Genomic DNA, 15,967 nt, shown 5'->3' with positions numbered 1-15,967 from the left:
CCCTCCTGGCTCAGGCCAATGGTCCACCTAGTCCAGCGTCCTGTTCCCACAGTGGCCACTCAGATGCCTGCAGGAAATCCACAAGCAGGATTCGAGCATGAGAGACCCGAGCTCTCAATTCCAAGCAACTGGTTGGCGGCTCCCAACAGAATATTAAAAACACGATAAAACATCAAACTTTAAAATCTTCCCCAAGCAGGGCTGCCTTCAGATGTCTTCTAAAAGTTGGGTAATTCTTTATCTCCTTGACATCTGAAGGGAGGGCATTCCATAGGGCGGGTGCCACTACCGAGAAGGCCTGGTTCCCTGTAGCTTTGCTTCTCGCAGTGAGGGAACCGCCAGAAGGCCCTCGGAGCTGGACCTCAGTGTCTGGGCTGAACGATGGGGGTGGAGACACTCCTTCAGGTATCCTGGGCCGAGGCCATTTAGGGCTTTAAAGGTCAGCACCAACACTTTGAATTGTGCTCGGAAACATACTGGGAGCCAATGTAGGTCTTTCAGGACCGGTGGTATAAGGTCTCAGCAGCAGAGTAGGGTATGAATGGTGAAACTTGTTGAATGGAGCTCAGTACATTCCCAGTTCTAGGCACAAGATACTTAGGCTGCACACACTTATATGGGGGATGGCCCCATTAAACTGACTGACTTCCTTCCAAGTAAAACGGATCAGGCTGTTAATCCCAGCATTTTGACCTGTCACCTTCGCAGCACATAGCAATCAAAGTGATCTTAGCTATACACATAAAAAGAACAAGACGGGAAACTTTTTATAAGTACATTTTTATTTAAAATAAAAATTAGTTATGGTGCCTTTTTAAATAGGGTACTGCACAATCTGTATATGCAACACAGGTTTGGTTTTTTTTTTTTTTTTTTTTTTTGGTACAGAACATATGTACTGAGCAATATCCTTAAATGCTAAATATACATTAATGGCTTGTCTTAGAAACATGACAACATTAATTTTGAAATTGATTTTGGCCATGATCCAAGGAGCTCCATGCAAAGCTTCTGAGCCTCCCCTTCCTAAAGCAGCCACCTTTAGCCGCCTTGTGCTCCTCCCTGCGAAGGAACTCTTTGAATCATGGCCATACTCCGTAGTCATTTAACCACTGGTACAGATTTCCTATGAACAGTAGTAGCTGTTTTAATCTGTACACCTGGTACACAGTCAAGAAGGCAGATCTTAAGAGTATTTACATTCATGCATTGGTTTTTAACACACTATCTTTGCAGTTTAAAAATCATATATTTGTTTGTAGAGATGCAAGGGAGGGGTTGTGAAGAATATATAAAAATATATTTATAACAGTCACGATTCTCCATTGTCTTGGACTATGAGTTGTTTTAAATACCTGTGCAGAGTGAGTACAAAATGGGTACAGGGAGAGGTTTATACTCAGTCCTGCATGGTATAAACCAAACTGCAAAGTGTAAGACAATGGAAATTCAGGTTCATACCTATATAATATATGGCTAGCATCCAGACAAATTTAAGCACTTTTAAGCTCCATTTCAAGGGGGTTCTTTTATTCATTTTTTAAAATTAAGAATACGTGCTTTCTTCTACTCGCCCACTGAAATAAATGGGATTCAGAAGTGCTTGAATGATGCTGGATCACGCCCTCTCTGTATACAGTATCTATGCCATAAATCTTTTTTTATTATTATTATGGAACAAAGTTGCAAAATATGGAAATCTTAGCTCTTTGGGTCAAATTATGGCACACAATCTGCTAGTCTTAGGCAGGGCAATGCTAGGATATAACCAGCTGAAAAGCTTGCTCACCACATGCCCCCTAGGTATGTAGAGCATTTCAGCATCTAATTTTAGAGAATAAAAAATAAACTTTAAATCCCTGTAAATTGCTATCTTTTCAGTGTAATGGGTCCCCATTGTAAAGAAGCTTTTATCTGTCAAGACTTGTACATTTCACTGGTACGTAATGGAAAGGTTTTTTTGTTTTTGTTTTTTGCAAGCAATTGGTAGAGTTTTGAACAAAACCCTGGTTGTATTCCAAAGCTCTAGGAGTCAGCTCCTGAAAGCATTGCTTAACTTGCCCTTCAGCTCTGAAGATTGAGGACCGAGCCATATGCGCAAAAGAATCATATGGTACCATCCTCTAAGCACGTACATGGTTTTACTCCCCATTGTAAAAAATAAAATAGAATTTCTCCGCATACAAAATGTAGGGGACGCAAAGAGGTATCTGGCATGCTAGCTCCTCCCTGCTCCCAGTTACAAGTTTTTTGGGTGTGTCATATAGACACAAGTCCCTCCATCTGGCCACTCCAGTGGTACAGTATTAGTGCTCTACCTCATTTATATCTTTATGTTCTGATTTTTAGCTCAGTTGGAGATTAGGAGAGACTCTTAATCTTAGGGTCGTGGGTTCAAGCCCCACGTTGAGCAAAATATTTCTGCATTGCAGGGGGTTGGACCCAGGGCTGTCTTAAGCATATGTGGCACCAGGGTGCAAAAATCCGCCCAGTGCCCCCCCAGGCTGCCCAGTCCCAGGCACAGAGGAGGGCGGAGCCGGCCACCCGCATCAGCATCTTGCTGGCTCAGTCGTCCCCGAACCCGCGGCACAGAGCTGCCCGCAGCAGAAGAGCCTGCCACAGCACTCTGACCAACTGGTGGGCTCTTCCCCAGACTCAACTCTCAGGCCCCAGACTCTCAGCCTGATGCCCCTGAGAGCCCGGCGCCTGGGTGCCCCACACCCCTAGCGCCTATGGGTAAGATGGCCCTGGTTGGACGAGGTGACCCTTGTGGTCACTTCCAGGTCTGGATTGGGACCACTGCTGGGGCAAAGGAATGAAGTCTCCTAACCACATACTAGGGAGATTGGATTAGGCCCCCTCCCCCTACTGTCTATTTTTAAGCAAAAGATAATGGGGGGCCAATCATGACTAAATGCCATGTGTAGTTTGTCCCTTAATAAACCTAAATAGGCAGCTCTGTTTGACTAGTGATGAATAGGTCACTTCTGCATCAAATTTTACTCCCAATTCTGGATCTGGATCGAATGAAGTTGTTCTCAGGCTAGACCCACTGAAATAACGGAAGTGAGTCATGCCCATTGATTTCATAGGTCTACTCTTGAGCACAGAGCATTTGATGAGAAATCCCTCCCGCCACCAGCTGTGTGGGTGGGAAAGTGATCAAGGTCAGGGGCAAAGCAGGGGAAAAGCAATAAAAAGCCACAATGGCTTTCCCCCCTATCTCTGTTGTTGGCTCTTAACAGCAGTTGCTGGGAATCACAAGTGTGGAGAGGGCTGTTGGGCCCTGCTCCTGCTTGCAGGCTTCCCACAGAAATCTGGTTGGCCACTGTGAGAACAGGATGCTTGGCTAGATGGGCGCTTGGCCTGATCCAGCAGGCTCTTCTAATGCTTTTAAAGCCTTACCTCCATGCTAGGGTCTCAATCCAGAGCCAGGCCCCATGCTGAAAGGAAAAATGTGCCCTCATGGGCAAACCACAGGATTATAGCAACTTGTGTCCTTTGCTCCTTAGATGTTAGCTTATGTCCAATTACCATTGAAGCCACAGCCAACCTTACTGCTGATAAATTTGTTGGTGGTTGTCACAGCTCACAGTAGAGCATGTGTTTTTCATGCAGAGGGTCCTTGGTTCAATACTTGGCATAGCCAGTTAAAAGGATCTGGGTACCCCCTCCAGATGTTGTTGGAGGTCACCAGACCACCAGCCATGCTGTCTGGGGCTGGTGGGCATTGGAGTCCAAAATCTGAAGAGCACCAGCTTGGGGAATGCTGGCATAGACAGCCCTGGGCAAGTTTGGGACCTGCTAACCCTAGTTAGGAATATAAGGTTGAGTTTTACTCTGAATATATCCATTGAAATTAACAAAGCTGTCAGCATTTCCATGAACTTCAATGGGCTTACTCTGAGTAGGAATGGCAGTAGATATTGCCCATCGGAAGCTGCCTTATACCGAGTCAGACCAATGTTCCATCTAGCTACACCTAAACTTGGGTCTCCAGCTGTTATTGGACTACAACTCCCACCATCCCTAGCTAGCAGGACCAGTGGTCAGGGATGATGGGAATTGTAGTCCAAAAACAGCTGGAGATCCAAGTTTGGGAAATCCTGGTTTACACTGACTGTTAGTGGTTATGTGTACAGCATGTGTACATACAAAGCAGACACCCTCAAACTCGGCCCTCCAGCTGTTTTGGGACTACAACTCCCATCATCCCTGACCACTGGTCCTGTTAGCTAGGGATGATGCGAGCTGTAGTCTCAAAACAGCTGGAAGGCCGAGTTTGGGGATGCCTGATATAAAGCATATCACATCGATTATTTTATTATATTAAAATAAACGTATTTCAAAATCCAGCTGTCTGTCTGTCTGTCTGTCTGTCTGTTATTCTTGCACCATGTCATACCTGTGACACAATAGGTCAACTACACTGAAAATAGCTTGCCAGTGTAGAAAAAGCAAACCGACCCAGATAACAATCGTTGCAGCATTAAGGGGGAAAGTGCAATTATAAATATTAAGGGACGGTGGATTCCATTGAAAATATGTGGATCAAAACAACCCTAGATCCAAAAATGGCAACTGTTTTTGAGTAACTCCATGCTCCAAGAACACAGAAGCTGTTTCCTTCCAGCTGGGCAGGTGCACCAAACTAACTGGAAGGAGTGTGGAGTGAATGACTCTTCCTTTTTTCATTCTACCTTCAGCAAGTCTTGACATTTAAAAGGATAAATTTAAAGGGTAAAAACAAAAACAAAAAACACAACCACCTCTCTAGTTATATTCTCAGACAGGGAAGAAAGGTCAGGGAAGTGAACGAATTTCCACTGAATTCTTTTGTAAGGTTAAATAGCAGCTGTCCCCCTTGTTTTCCCATATATATTTACACACAAACACTATTATGGTTTAGTAAAATGAAAGGGATTTCGTAAAAACACAAATTCCAAATATTTCATGGTCTAAGGGCCCAGTCAGAAGGTACTTTTCTATAGAGGAACTCCATGTGGTACCATTCTGAGCTCAAAGATTCAAATGTTAAGGCCAAAATGACTTAGGTCTCAAACATCTGAAAGATGGCCTCCTTCCCTACCGACCTCTTGGGTGCTGAAATCAGTGGGGCAGGGCCTCTTGGTAGTTCCATCACTCTCAGAAGTTTGAGGTGGGGGAAAACAGCATTCTCTGTGGCAGCTCTGAGATTGTGGAATTCCCTCCCCACAGAGGTGCACCTTCATTGCAGAGTTTTTGTCAAATGCTGAAGACTCGTTTCCTTCCCCTGGCCTTTGACACCTGAGGGATATATTTCCAGGACCCACATTTTTTTCCTGTTATTGTAATTTCTTGTAAACTGATTTTTAATATATAATTTTTAAAAATGGCTATAATCTGCCCTGGCTTCTTATGGTGAAGGTCAGGTAAGAAATCGATTATTATTATTAATAAGAAGAAATAACGATGGGGTTGAGTTACCCTGTGTCCTCTCTCTCTCTCTCTTGCCATCACCTTTTATCTTTTAAGAAAGGTGTTGAGATGCAGATCATTACGTGAGAGACAGTCCACATAGAGAGATGCTGGGGCCTAGCACCATCTCTTCTGTTACTAAAACCGTGTTTTTCCTCCGAAAAGAAAATAATGGTTAACCAAACCCTCATGTCTCCAAATATCACAGATGTTTCATGTTAGTCATACTCAGAGCAGATGCATTTCTGGTTGGCTGTGAGTATGACCTAGTTGACAATTAACTTGACACCATGATCCAGTGACCTTGCCAGAGATGAATATGGTGGTGGTGATCACCGAGTGCACCAAAGGAGCCAACTCCTAGGGTCTGAGGTCCCTTTGGCCCCCCACTGAAATATTTGAGAGAACAGCCCCCCCAAATGTGATTGCCATTTAAATGGTGTGTGTACTGCATCTTGCCATTGATTATGTGAGGTGGGGCCTACCTGGCACCCCCAACATTTTATTCAAGTTGGCATCCCTGTACCCCACCATCTGCTAATAGGAATTCCCACATACCTCCTTTGTTGGTACAAATGGCAGCCTGATCTCACAGGAATTCACAGGGCAAATGTTGGTACAGATATAGGGCTCTGAATGAAGGTTTAACTCTTTGGAGTCTCACTATAGGTTTTGTAGACTGGGCCCATCCTTGGATGAAATGGGCCAGAACACCAGCTTCTCAGCACTAATAGGCTGTACTGATAAAATGCAGTGATTCTATACAAACAGGGCTATGACGGCTTGTTTGGGATTGCTTGAAGACACAAAGACGGAATATCACTGAAGCCTGACAGCAAGACAAGAAGCCAGAGCGCGGCACATTTTGTTTTTTGTTGATGCAGCTCTCGGAACAGGGGCAAATGAAGGCGTACAAGAGGAAAGACAGAAATTCTTTTCGTGGGTTGTTTCCCCTCCCCCATCTTAATCCAGGTATGGGAGGATACCAGTGTCTGAACGCCAACTCTTTCTTTAAAGAAATTAAAGTGACTTAGCCTAATAAGGTATTGCGCAAAAATGGGTTTGGCGGGTTCAGCTTCTAAGTCATTTGCAGTCCTGATCACAAAGTGGTACAACACATGAGCTATCACATATAATTTTGGCACAGTTGGCAGTCCCTTGTCAAGAGAGAGGACTGAGCGTTCACAGCTTTCTCCCTAAAGCAGAGAGTCCTTTATTCAGAAGAGGTCCCCCAGGAAACCAGAGATCTGAGCTTGCAAGGAGGGCTAGGAGGACTTCAGTTTTCATTGCAGCCAGTCTCCCTCCATGCTTAAACCTGATTCTTTTAAAGCCATTCTAGAGATCCTTCCTACAGATCTGTGTGGTGTAAATACATGTGCAAAATTGTGCAAAACTGTTAACTGAGCAACACAAAAATTTGGGACTTCTTAAAACCCAGGGAGAAAATGCTACATGGTAACAAAATGGGGAAAATAAGACTGATTGTGGGTTAAACAATATTCAAAGCACCTTTGAATGTTATTACCAATAATCATTTTCTCTTTTATCAGCAACGCTAAGTGCTAGAGATCCTACTGTGACTACTTTCGGTCTGAAAAGTCTCCAGCTGTGGAAATTGCATAGTCACCAGGCTGTAGAAGTGGTTGTATATTTCATGACATCATGCAATTTGTCGGGAGGTTGCCTTGGGGTCAAGGGAAACTCTGCCACTTAACGATGCAATAACAATTCAGAATGGGGATGGACGTGACTGGTAAAAGTTAAAGAAAAGTGCAAAGCCATGCAAGGAAAGCTTGAGATTTCAGACCCAATTACCATTGGTTGCTGCCACAGACGGATCACCTTTGCCATCAAAGGATCCTATTGAAGCATTTTTTTTAAAAAAATGAACTGTCAATCAAAAATAAGAAGGAAAGGAAAGAAGCGGAATGATGTTGCTTTGTTCTAACGCGGCATGCAGTGAGTGTGCCTTTTTGTGAGGTCTTTTCTCAGAGTAGCCCTGACTGGCAAGTTCATCCCTCCCTTTGTGACAATCCACTAGACAAAGAGGAGTCTCGTCTGCTTTTCTTCTCAGAATAACTGATACGTGCGCAATTTCTGAAATGAAGTCCTCGGCCACAGGGCTTCTCTCGATGTCTCATTCCACCCACCTTGCAGACGCCGCATGTGCTTTTTAATGTTTACTACTCAAGAGGAGCCTCGGAAATTATACCACCGCATTGTTAGCATCAACTGTCTTGTTGTTTTGGGAGGAGGTCATTGCATATTCAGCTCGACTTGTTCCATTCTCTTCTTTTCTCAGCGGTTTCCTTTGTTGAGGTCCAGTAAGAGTAAGAATATGTATGTATGTATATATATATAGAGAGAGAGGGGGGGGAGAAGAAGGGAGGGGAAGAAGATAAAGAGATTAATTAGCAATCAGTGCTAACCATAGCTTATGGGGTTGCAAACCCCACTTCAAACCCTGGTTCGGGAATGTTGGTCTGTACAGGGGATAAGTAATGTCAATAATCTAAAGGCATATGATGATTTAGGAAGGTTAATGATGGGTGGAAACATTATTAAATATCAATGTACTCAGAAGAATTTCCACCTTCACAAAACCTGGTTGGCATTTCCTGGCAGATAAGTACTCAAGTTCATTAGTTTATTGTTCTGGCCAAAGGTCAGAACAAACTTGCAAAAGGCAATAGTATTAATAAAATAATACAGAACATGCATCCATAATATAAAAATCCGTAATATAAAAAAAGATTTTGTCAAGTTGCAAGCATTAAAAAAGTTTCCCTTGTACATCTCTGACAGTTCCAATTCTAACATTATGTTGCCTTTTCCAGATCCAATTTGCCAACATCCATGATGTGAGAGAAGTTACCACAGACACCAACAAACTCAAATCCATCTTGATTACAAATTAAACCTCCGGATCACCATAACAATTTATAGTGATTTTATCTAATTCCTTTTTCCCAAACCACCCCCAGGCCACTCTCTGTGTTATGAAGCTATTATTGTCACTCATAAGAAACCAAACTATTTCTGCCAGAGTGTGCCTGCGCTTGCTTGTGTGAACAAAGGTTTCAGAAAGCGATCTCCTGGATCTTCTATATAAGGAGTAGGCTAACAGATAAGGAGTGATATTTCCCACATCATTAATATAAAAGTTAACAAGAGTGGGAGCCAGAATGCAACCTTGCTTCACCCTACATAAAACCAGAATGGATTCCCTAAGATGGTTGGATGGCACTTTGTATGCCTCCTTTTGGCAACTCCTGCAGTCAAGCTGGTGCCAAATGTATTGCTCTGTTTTCCCCCTACACACTATCCAGGCTTACGCCCCAAGGAGGTCACTTCAGTGCTGATAACACAGCAATTTGCCTTCACCCCTGGAAGTGAAGACAGACGGATGTCAACAACAAACAATGACTGTTTGGTTACTGAATCTGACAGGGACTTAGCAAACTCAGACCTATCCCCATCCTGATATACCTTCAAACAATCACTAACTTCAGTTTCTTTGCTGGTTGGTCTTATCTCCACTACCCCAACCAGTGCACCAATTATGGCATTCAAACTCGAAACTTCATTTTCCAATGCGTCAGTTTTGCTAAAGATTGCCTCTGCTGTTTGTTTAGACGGGAGATACTGGTAGCATACCCCTTCATGGATCAATGCCTTGTCGTGGCGAAGGGGCTTGAATAACTCAGAGAAGCTATGAGCTATGCCATGCAGGGCCACCCAAGATGGACAGGTCATAGTGGAGAGTTTTGACTGAACGTGATCCACCTGGAGAAGGAACTGGCAAGCCACTCCAGTATCCCTGCCAAGAAAACTCCATGGACAAAGACAACAGGCATATAAAAGTTATGACGCTGGAAGATGAGCCCCTCAGGTTGGAAGGCGTCCAACATGCTACTGAGGAAGAGCAGAGGACAAGTACAAGTAGATTCAGAGCTGATGAAGCGGCTGGGCCAAAGCCGAAAGGATGCTCAGTTGCGGATATGCCTGGAAGCGAAAGGAAAGTCCGATGCTGTAAAGAAAAATATTGCATAGGAACCTGGAATGTAAGAACCATGAGTGGAGGTAAGCTGGATGTGGTCAAAAATGAGATGACAAGAATAAATATCGACATCCTGGGCATCAGTGAACTAAAATGGAAGGGAATGGGCGAATTCAGTTCGGGTGATTTTCATATCTACTACTGTGGGCAAGAATCCTGTAGAAGAAATGGAGTGGCCCTCATAGTCAACAAAAGAGTGGCAAAAGCTGTAATGGGATGCAATCTCAAAAATGACAGAATGATCTCGATACGAATCCAAGGCAGACCTTTTAACATCACAGTAATCCAAGTTTATGCACCAACTACCGGTGCTGAAGAAAGTGAAATTGACCAATTCTATGAAGACCTACAACAACTTCTAGAAATGACACCAAAGAAGGATGTTCTTCTCATTACAGGGGATTGGAATGCTAAAGTAGGGAATCAAGAGATAAAAGGAACAACTGGCAAGTTTGGCCTTGGAGTTCAAAATGAAGCAGGGCAAAGGCTACTAGAGTTCTGTCAAGAGAACAAGCTGGTCATCACAAACACTCTTTTCCAACAACACAAGAGACGACTCTACACATGGATATCACCAAATGGGCAGCATCGAAATCAGATTGATTATATTCTCTGCAGCCAAAGATGGAGAAGCTCTATACAGTCAGCAAAAACAAGACCTGGAGCTGACTGTAACTCAGATCATCAGCTTCTTATAGCAAAATTCCAGCTTAAACTGAAGAAAGTAGGAAAAACCACTGGGCCAGTAAGATACAATCTGAATCAAATCCCTTATGAATACACAGTGGAAGTGAGGAACAGGTTTAAGGATTTAGATTTGGTGGACAGAGTGCCTGAAGAACTATGGATGGAGGCTCGTAACATTATACAGGAGGCAGCAACGAAAACCATCCCAAGGAAAAGGAAATGCAAGAAAGCAAAATGGCTATCCAACGAGGCCTTACAAATAGCGGAGGAGAGGAGGCAAGCAAAATGCAAGGGAGATAGGGAAAGATACAGGAAACTGAATGCAGATTTCCAAAAAACAGCAAGGAGAGACAAGAGGGTCTTCTTAAATGAGCAATGCAAAGAAATAGAGGAAAACAATAGAATGGGGAAAACCAGAGATCTGTTCAAGAAAATTGGAGATATGAAAGGAACATTTCGTACAAAGATTACCATAATCAAGGACAAAAGTGGTAAGGACCTAACAGAAGCAGAAGACATCAAGAAGAGGTGGCAAGAATACACAGAGGAATTATACCAGAAAGATATGGAGGTCTCGTACACCCCAGGTAGTGTGGTTGCTGACCTTGAGCCAGACATCTTGGAGAGTGAAGTCAAATGGGCCTTAGAAAGCACTGCTAATAACAAGGCCAGTGGAAGTGATGATATTCCAGCTGAACTATTTAAAATTTTAAAAGATGATGCTGTTAAGGTGCTACACCCAATATGCCAGCAAGTTTGGAAAACTCAGCAATGGCCAGAGGATTGGAGAAGATCAGTCTACATCCCAATTCCAAAGAAGGGCAGTGCCAAAGAATGCTCCAACTACCGCACAATTGCGCTCATTTCACACGCTAGCAAGGTTATGCTTAAAATTCTACAAGGCAGGCTTAGGCAGTATGTGGATCGAGAACTCCCAGAAGTGCAAGCTGGATTTCGAAAGGGCAGAGGAACCAGAGACCAAATAGCAAACATGCGCTGGATTATGGAGAAAGCTAGAGAGTTCCAGAAAAACGTCTACTTCTGTTTCATTGACTATGCGAAAGCCTTTGACTGTGTCGACCACAGCAAACTATGGCAAGTTCTTAAAGAAATGGGAGTGCCTGATCACCTCATCTGTCTCCTGAGAAATCTCTATGTGGGACAAGAAGCTACAGTTAGAACTGGATATGGAACAACTGATTGGTTCAAAATTGGGAAAGGAGTACGACAAGGTTGTATATTGTCTCCCTGCTTATTTAACTTATATGCAGAATTCATCATGCGAAAGGCTGGACTAGATGAATCCCAAGCCGGAATTAAGATTGCCGGAAGAAATATCAACAACCTCAGATATGCAGATGACACAACCTTGATGGCAGAAAGCGAGGAGGAATTAAAGAACCTTTTAATGAGGGTGAAAGAGGAGAGCGCAAAATATGGTCTGAAGCTCAACATCAAAAAAACCAAGATCATGGCCACTGGTCCCATCACCTCCTGGCAAATAGAAGGGGAAGAAATGGAGGCAGTGAGAGATTTTACTTTCTTGGGCTCCTTGATCACCGCAGATGGTGACAGCAGTCACGAAATTAAAAGACGCCTGCTTCTTGGGAGAAAAGCAATGACAAACCTAGACAGCATCTTAAAAAGCAGAGACATCACCTTGCCGACAAAGGTCCGTATAGTTAAAGCTATGGTTTTCCCAGTAGTGATGTATGGAAGTGAGAGCTGGACCATAAAGAAGGCTGATCGCCGAAGAATTGATGCTTTTGAATTATGGTGCTGGAGGAGACTCTTGAGAGTCCCATGGACTGCTAGAAGATCAAACCTATCCATTCTTAAGGAAATCAGCCCTGAGTGCTCCCTGGAAGGACAGATCGTGAAGCTGAGGCTCCAATACTTTGGCCACCTCATGAGAAGAGAAGAATCCTTGGAAAAGACCCTGATGTTGGGAAAGATTGAGGGCACTAGGAGAAGGGGACGACAGAGGACAAGATGGTTGGACAGTGTTCTCGAAGCTACGAACATGAGTTTGACCAAACTGCGGGAGGCAGTGCAAGACAGGAGTGCCTGGCGTGCTATGGTCCATGGGGTCACGAAGAGTCGGACACGACTAAACGACTAAACAACAACAACAACAACTGGTAGCATAAAAGTTCCCATGGTGCCCGAGTTTCAGTCTCTGTTGTGGCCAAGTCTATTATGCCAAGATTGTTATTATGCCTAGTTGAGGAGTCGTTATGTGGAGGAAGCTGAAGTTGCCTGGGAGCATATATATCAGCTTCTAAGAAGTCTGGATCAATTGACCAATTAGCTTAGCTTTCCTTAAAGGAATATGTAGCGAAACCTCCTACTTGGGATAAGGCTTCTTCAACCCCATTACTTGCACACTTGTAAAGGACATGGCTGTCCATGCAATATATATTAATTTCATTTTGCTGCAATCACTTTGCAGTTGCCTCTGCCTCACTTGCTGAGTCACAACAGTCCAGCATAGATTTCTGGACTAAATTTGGCAATGGAGTTGTCGACGTTTTAACTGAAGCACCCACTACGGGTCTGTGTTCGTGTAATAGCCATATTAAAACTGTTAAAACTGCAGAGTGTCCTTTGCTCAAGATGGTCTTCTAAGCGTTTCTTATCAGTTTAAAATGCTGAACCAAAACAACTGCTCTCCCAGCTCCTGTCGTCCAATTAAAATATACAGCTTTTGAGTCCACATAGAAGTAAAAGAGATAAAAGAGATATGCTCCTTGCCTGTTTTATAGCAATTAACATTAACTGCTGAAAGCCAACTGACTACTTTTCAAGATAAAAACAGTTTAAAAACTAAAACAGATAGCAGAGCTCAAGGACAAAGCAGCACCATTTTCACTTGGAAGAAGATAAGTACTTAGGTTTAACAGAAATTAGTGGTGGTTTCAGCTTTTATAGAATCTGAACAGTACTGGAGGAGGCAAATGACAAAACATGCTCAGCTTATAAGAAGTGTTGGCGCTGATGCATTATGGGTGGAATCCATTATTATGCAAGTGGGCTTTTGGTTATGCAGCTGGACTTTTTCCTCTCCCCTCCCATGCAGGTCTCCCCAAATCTGCTCCCGATCTGGTTGGCATATGAGGGGCTGCACGGAGGAGAGCGAGAGAACGTCCTGTTCTTTGTGTGGAAGACTGTTCCGCGCAAGAAAAAATGTCTGCCACTTTATAGCTTTCAAGTCTCAATTTCTAACTAGCGAGACTTTCAGGAGTACAGATCAAATGTTTCCCTTCTTCATTCTTCTGCCTTGTCTATATTTTAAAATATTCAAAATCTGAACATTTGCAAAGTATGCATGATTTTTAAAAAATGATTGCATTTTTTAAAATTGTACTTTATGGAATTGCAAAATATAGCCTAAAATTATAGGTGATCTGTCTGCTGAGGAAAGCAGTTTTTTATTTGAAAGTTTTTATTTTTCTGATTTTACAGAATGCATACAAAGCCAATTATATTTTTCTATATCTTTTACTTCATTTCATTTCGATTCTCTGTATCTTCCTTTTGGCCTACCGAGATCCTTCTCTCAACCACTCCAGTTCCACTTGGCTTTTTTGCCTACTCCAGTACATCTTTTAAGCAGTAGTTATTCAAATTAGTATTTCTTGAGTGTTAAGTACTTTTGAAATCCATAATACTCACTCTATGACCAGAAAATACAGGTATTTCATCAACCTGTTTAAAAAATGGCTACATATATGTAGCAGAACTACATATCACACACTGGCCTCTTTGTAAAAAATGGTTTAAAAGGAACGGAGCATTCCAGCTCCGGATAAATGAAAACCATTCTGCTTGGTTCCCAGCAACGTTATAAAACGGGGCTTCAGCATCTGCCAACCTCTCCATGGCTTGCAAGTACGCATTTTCAGAATGCCTAAAACCAAGAGAGTATCACTTAGAAGTTATTTTAATTAAACATACCCAGTTCTTATTTGAGAGCCAGTGATACCAACATAAAGATAATTTATGGAGACAGACAAATATGGAGCAAAATCATCAAAAGTTCATTGCGGCTATGGTGCAAGCAACTTTTGCAACTTTTAGTGAATCGTGTCCATTTTCCTTGACACCTATTCATCTGGTACTGGCATTTATAACACTGAAACTGAAGATAAATTGAACAAAGTAAGTGCCTTAATTGGTTCTGTCCAATTAAATAAAGCAACTAGGCCGACTTTCCATCTTGACTGTGAGTCTTCGCTCTTTGCAAGTCACTCTTGGGGTGTCATGGGCCCCTCGACTCTATCAGTAGCCTTGTGATTCCAGCTGTTGCAGGCTGGGAAGCTGGTCTGCCGACTCTCCCCACAGAGAGCAGAGCCTCATTGTGGAGAGAGGTGGAAGATTGCAAACAGCCAGTGGGGGCGGCTGAGCAGGAGACAGAGGTTGCTATGGGGCAGGGGGGCAGTCTTGTTCCTGACAACAAGGCGCCACCTCTGCAGATGGGATCGGACACGTCCACCCCAACAAAGTGCACACCTGCACTCATGGACTTCCTGCCTGGACTCTCAGGAGTAAGCTTGCCACACCTCATCTTTAAAAGCTGGGCAAGAGGGCCGTGCCAACTGTTAGGACATCTCCACTGCTTCTGCTCAATTCTGAATCTCTTGCCTTGTTCCTGTACAGTGGTACCTTGGTTCTCGAACTTAATCCGTTCCAGGAGTCATTAGATTCCCGGAACTGTTCGAAAACCAAGGTGTGGCTTCCGATTGGCTGCAGGAGCTTCCTGCGCTCAAGCGGAAGCCATGTCGGATGTTCAGCTTCCGAAAAACGTTCGCAAACCAGAACACTTACCGTATATACTGGCGTATTAGACGGCTTTTGAACCCAGGAAATTTTTTGCAAAAGTTGGGGGCCCGTCTTATACGCCGGGTCCAAGAATCTGCGGTCACCGCATACGGTGGGGGGAGCTCAAAAACGGCCGCATCCCCACTGTATGCAGTGACCATATGAACGCAAAGAAGCGTGCTCGGGAGGGGGCTGCTCCCCGCCAGGGAGAATGGCTCCCTCATGGCTTTGTCACCTGGATCAGCGCAGAGATACAGTGTTGTGTATTTCATTGGTGTCAAGCTGCTGCCTCTTCTCTTTTTGTCAGCGCAAAGCAAAGGGATCTCTCCGTCTCTCTCTCTCTCTCTCTCTCTCCGCTCTCTCTTTCACTGCTGCTCAGCGTCTTTCGCTGGCTGTGTGAGCCTCCGATGTCTCTGCCCCTCTATCACTATCCTCTCTATGGTTTCTTTCCCCCCTTTTGCTCGATTTCTCTGCCTCCCTCTCCCTCTCCCTCTCCCTCTCCCTGGCTTCTATTCCCCTTTTGCTCACTGAGCCAGCCTCGTTGTCTCTCTCTCCGCTCTCTCTTTCACTGCTGCTCAGCGTCTTTCGCTGGCTGTGTGAGCCTCCGATGTCTCTGCCCCTCTATCGCTATCCTCTCTATGGTTTCTTTCCCCCCTTTTGCTCGATTTCTCTGCTTCTCTATCTCTCCTCTCTCTGGCTTCTTTCCCCCTCTCAATAACTAAGCAAACAAACAAACAAACAAACCACCATTTCCCCGGCTGCAGACTTGAGTGCTGGAGAAGACAGCCTCCCCTCCCCTCCCCGCCAAAAAAGGGCTGGAGTACATCCCAAATTCTATATTTTAACTTGAAAAGTAAGGGGTCGTCTTATACGCCCAGTCGCCTTATACGCCAGCATATACGGTACCTCTGGGTTCACGGCATTCAGGAGCCGATTTGTTCG

The 15,967-nt window shown here is 43.9% G+C and overlaps 1 protein-coding gene across 2 annotated transcripts in view; it reads right to left on the bottom strand.

Moving 5' to 3' along the window:
- Positions 1-811: 811 nt before the first annotated feature.
- The window catches only part of PRIMA1 (proline rich membrane anchor 1), a 58,089-nt gene continuing 42,933 nt past the window's right edge, over positions 812-15,967 (bottom strand). The window contains exons 5-6 of one of the 2 annotated variants that reach the window (XM_060272150.1): positions 13,880-14,114; positions 7,636-7,766 (exon numbers count right to left, since the gene is read on the bottom strand). In XM_060272150.1, coding sequence (XP_060128133.1) covers positions 13,928-14,114 — 187 coding nt within the window. In that variant the 3' untranslated portion in view covers positions 7,636-7,766; positions 13,880-13,927. Of the gene's footprint in view, positions 7,767-13,879; positions 14,115-15,967 lie in introns of both variants that reach the window. The other variant, XM_060272146.1, reaches the window with a different exon arrangement.

This window comes from Zootoca vivipara, chromosome 1, assembly GCF_963506605.1.
Source record: "Zootoca vivipara chromosome 1, rZooViv1.1, whole genome shotgun sequence".
Lineage (NCBI taxonomy): Eukaryota > Metazoa > Chordata > Lepidosauria > Squamata > Lacertidae > Zootoca > Zootoca vivipara.
The sequence above is the reverse complement of the archived record's forward strand: the minus strand, read 5'-3'. Positions and strand labels throughout refer to the sequence as shown.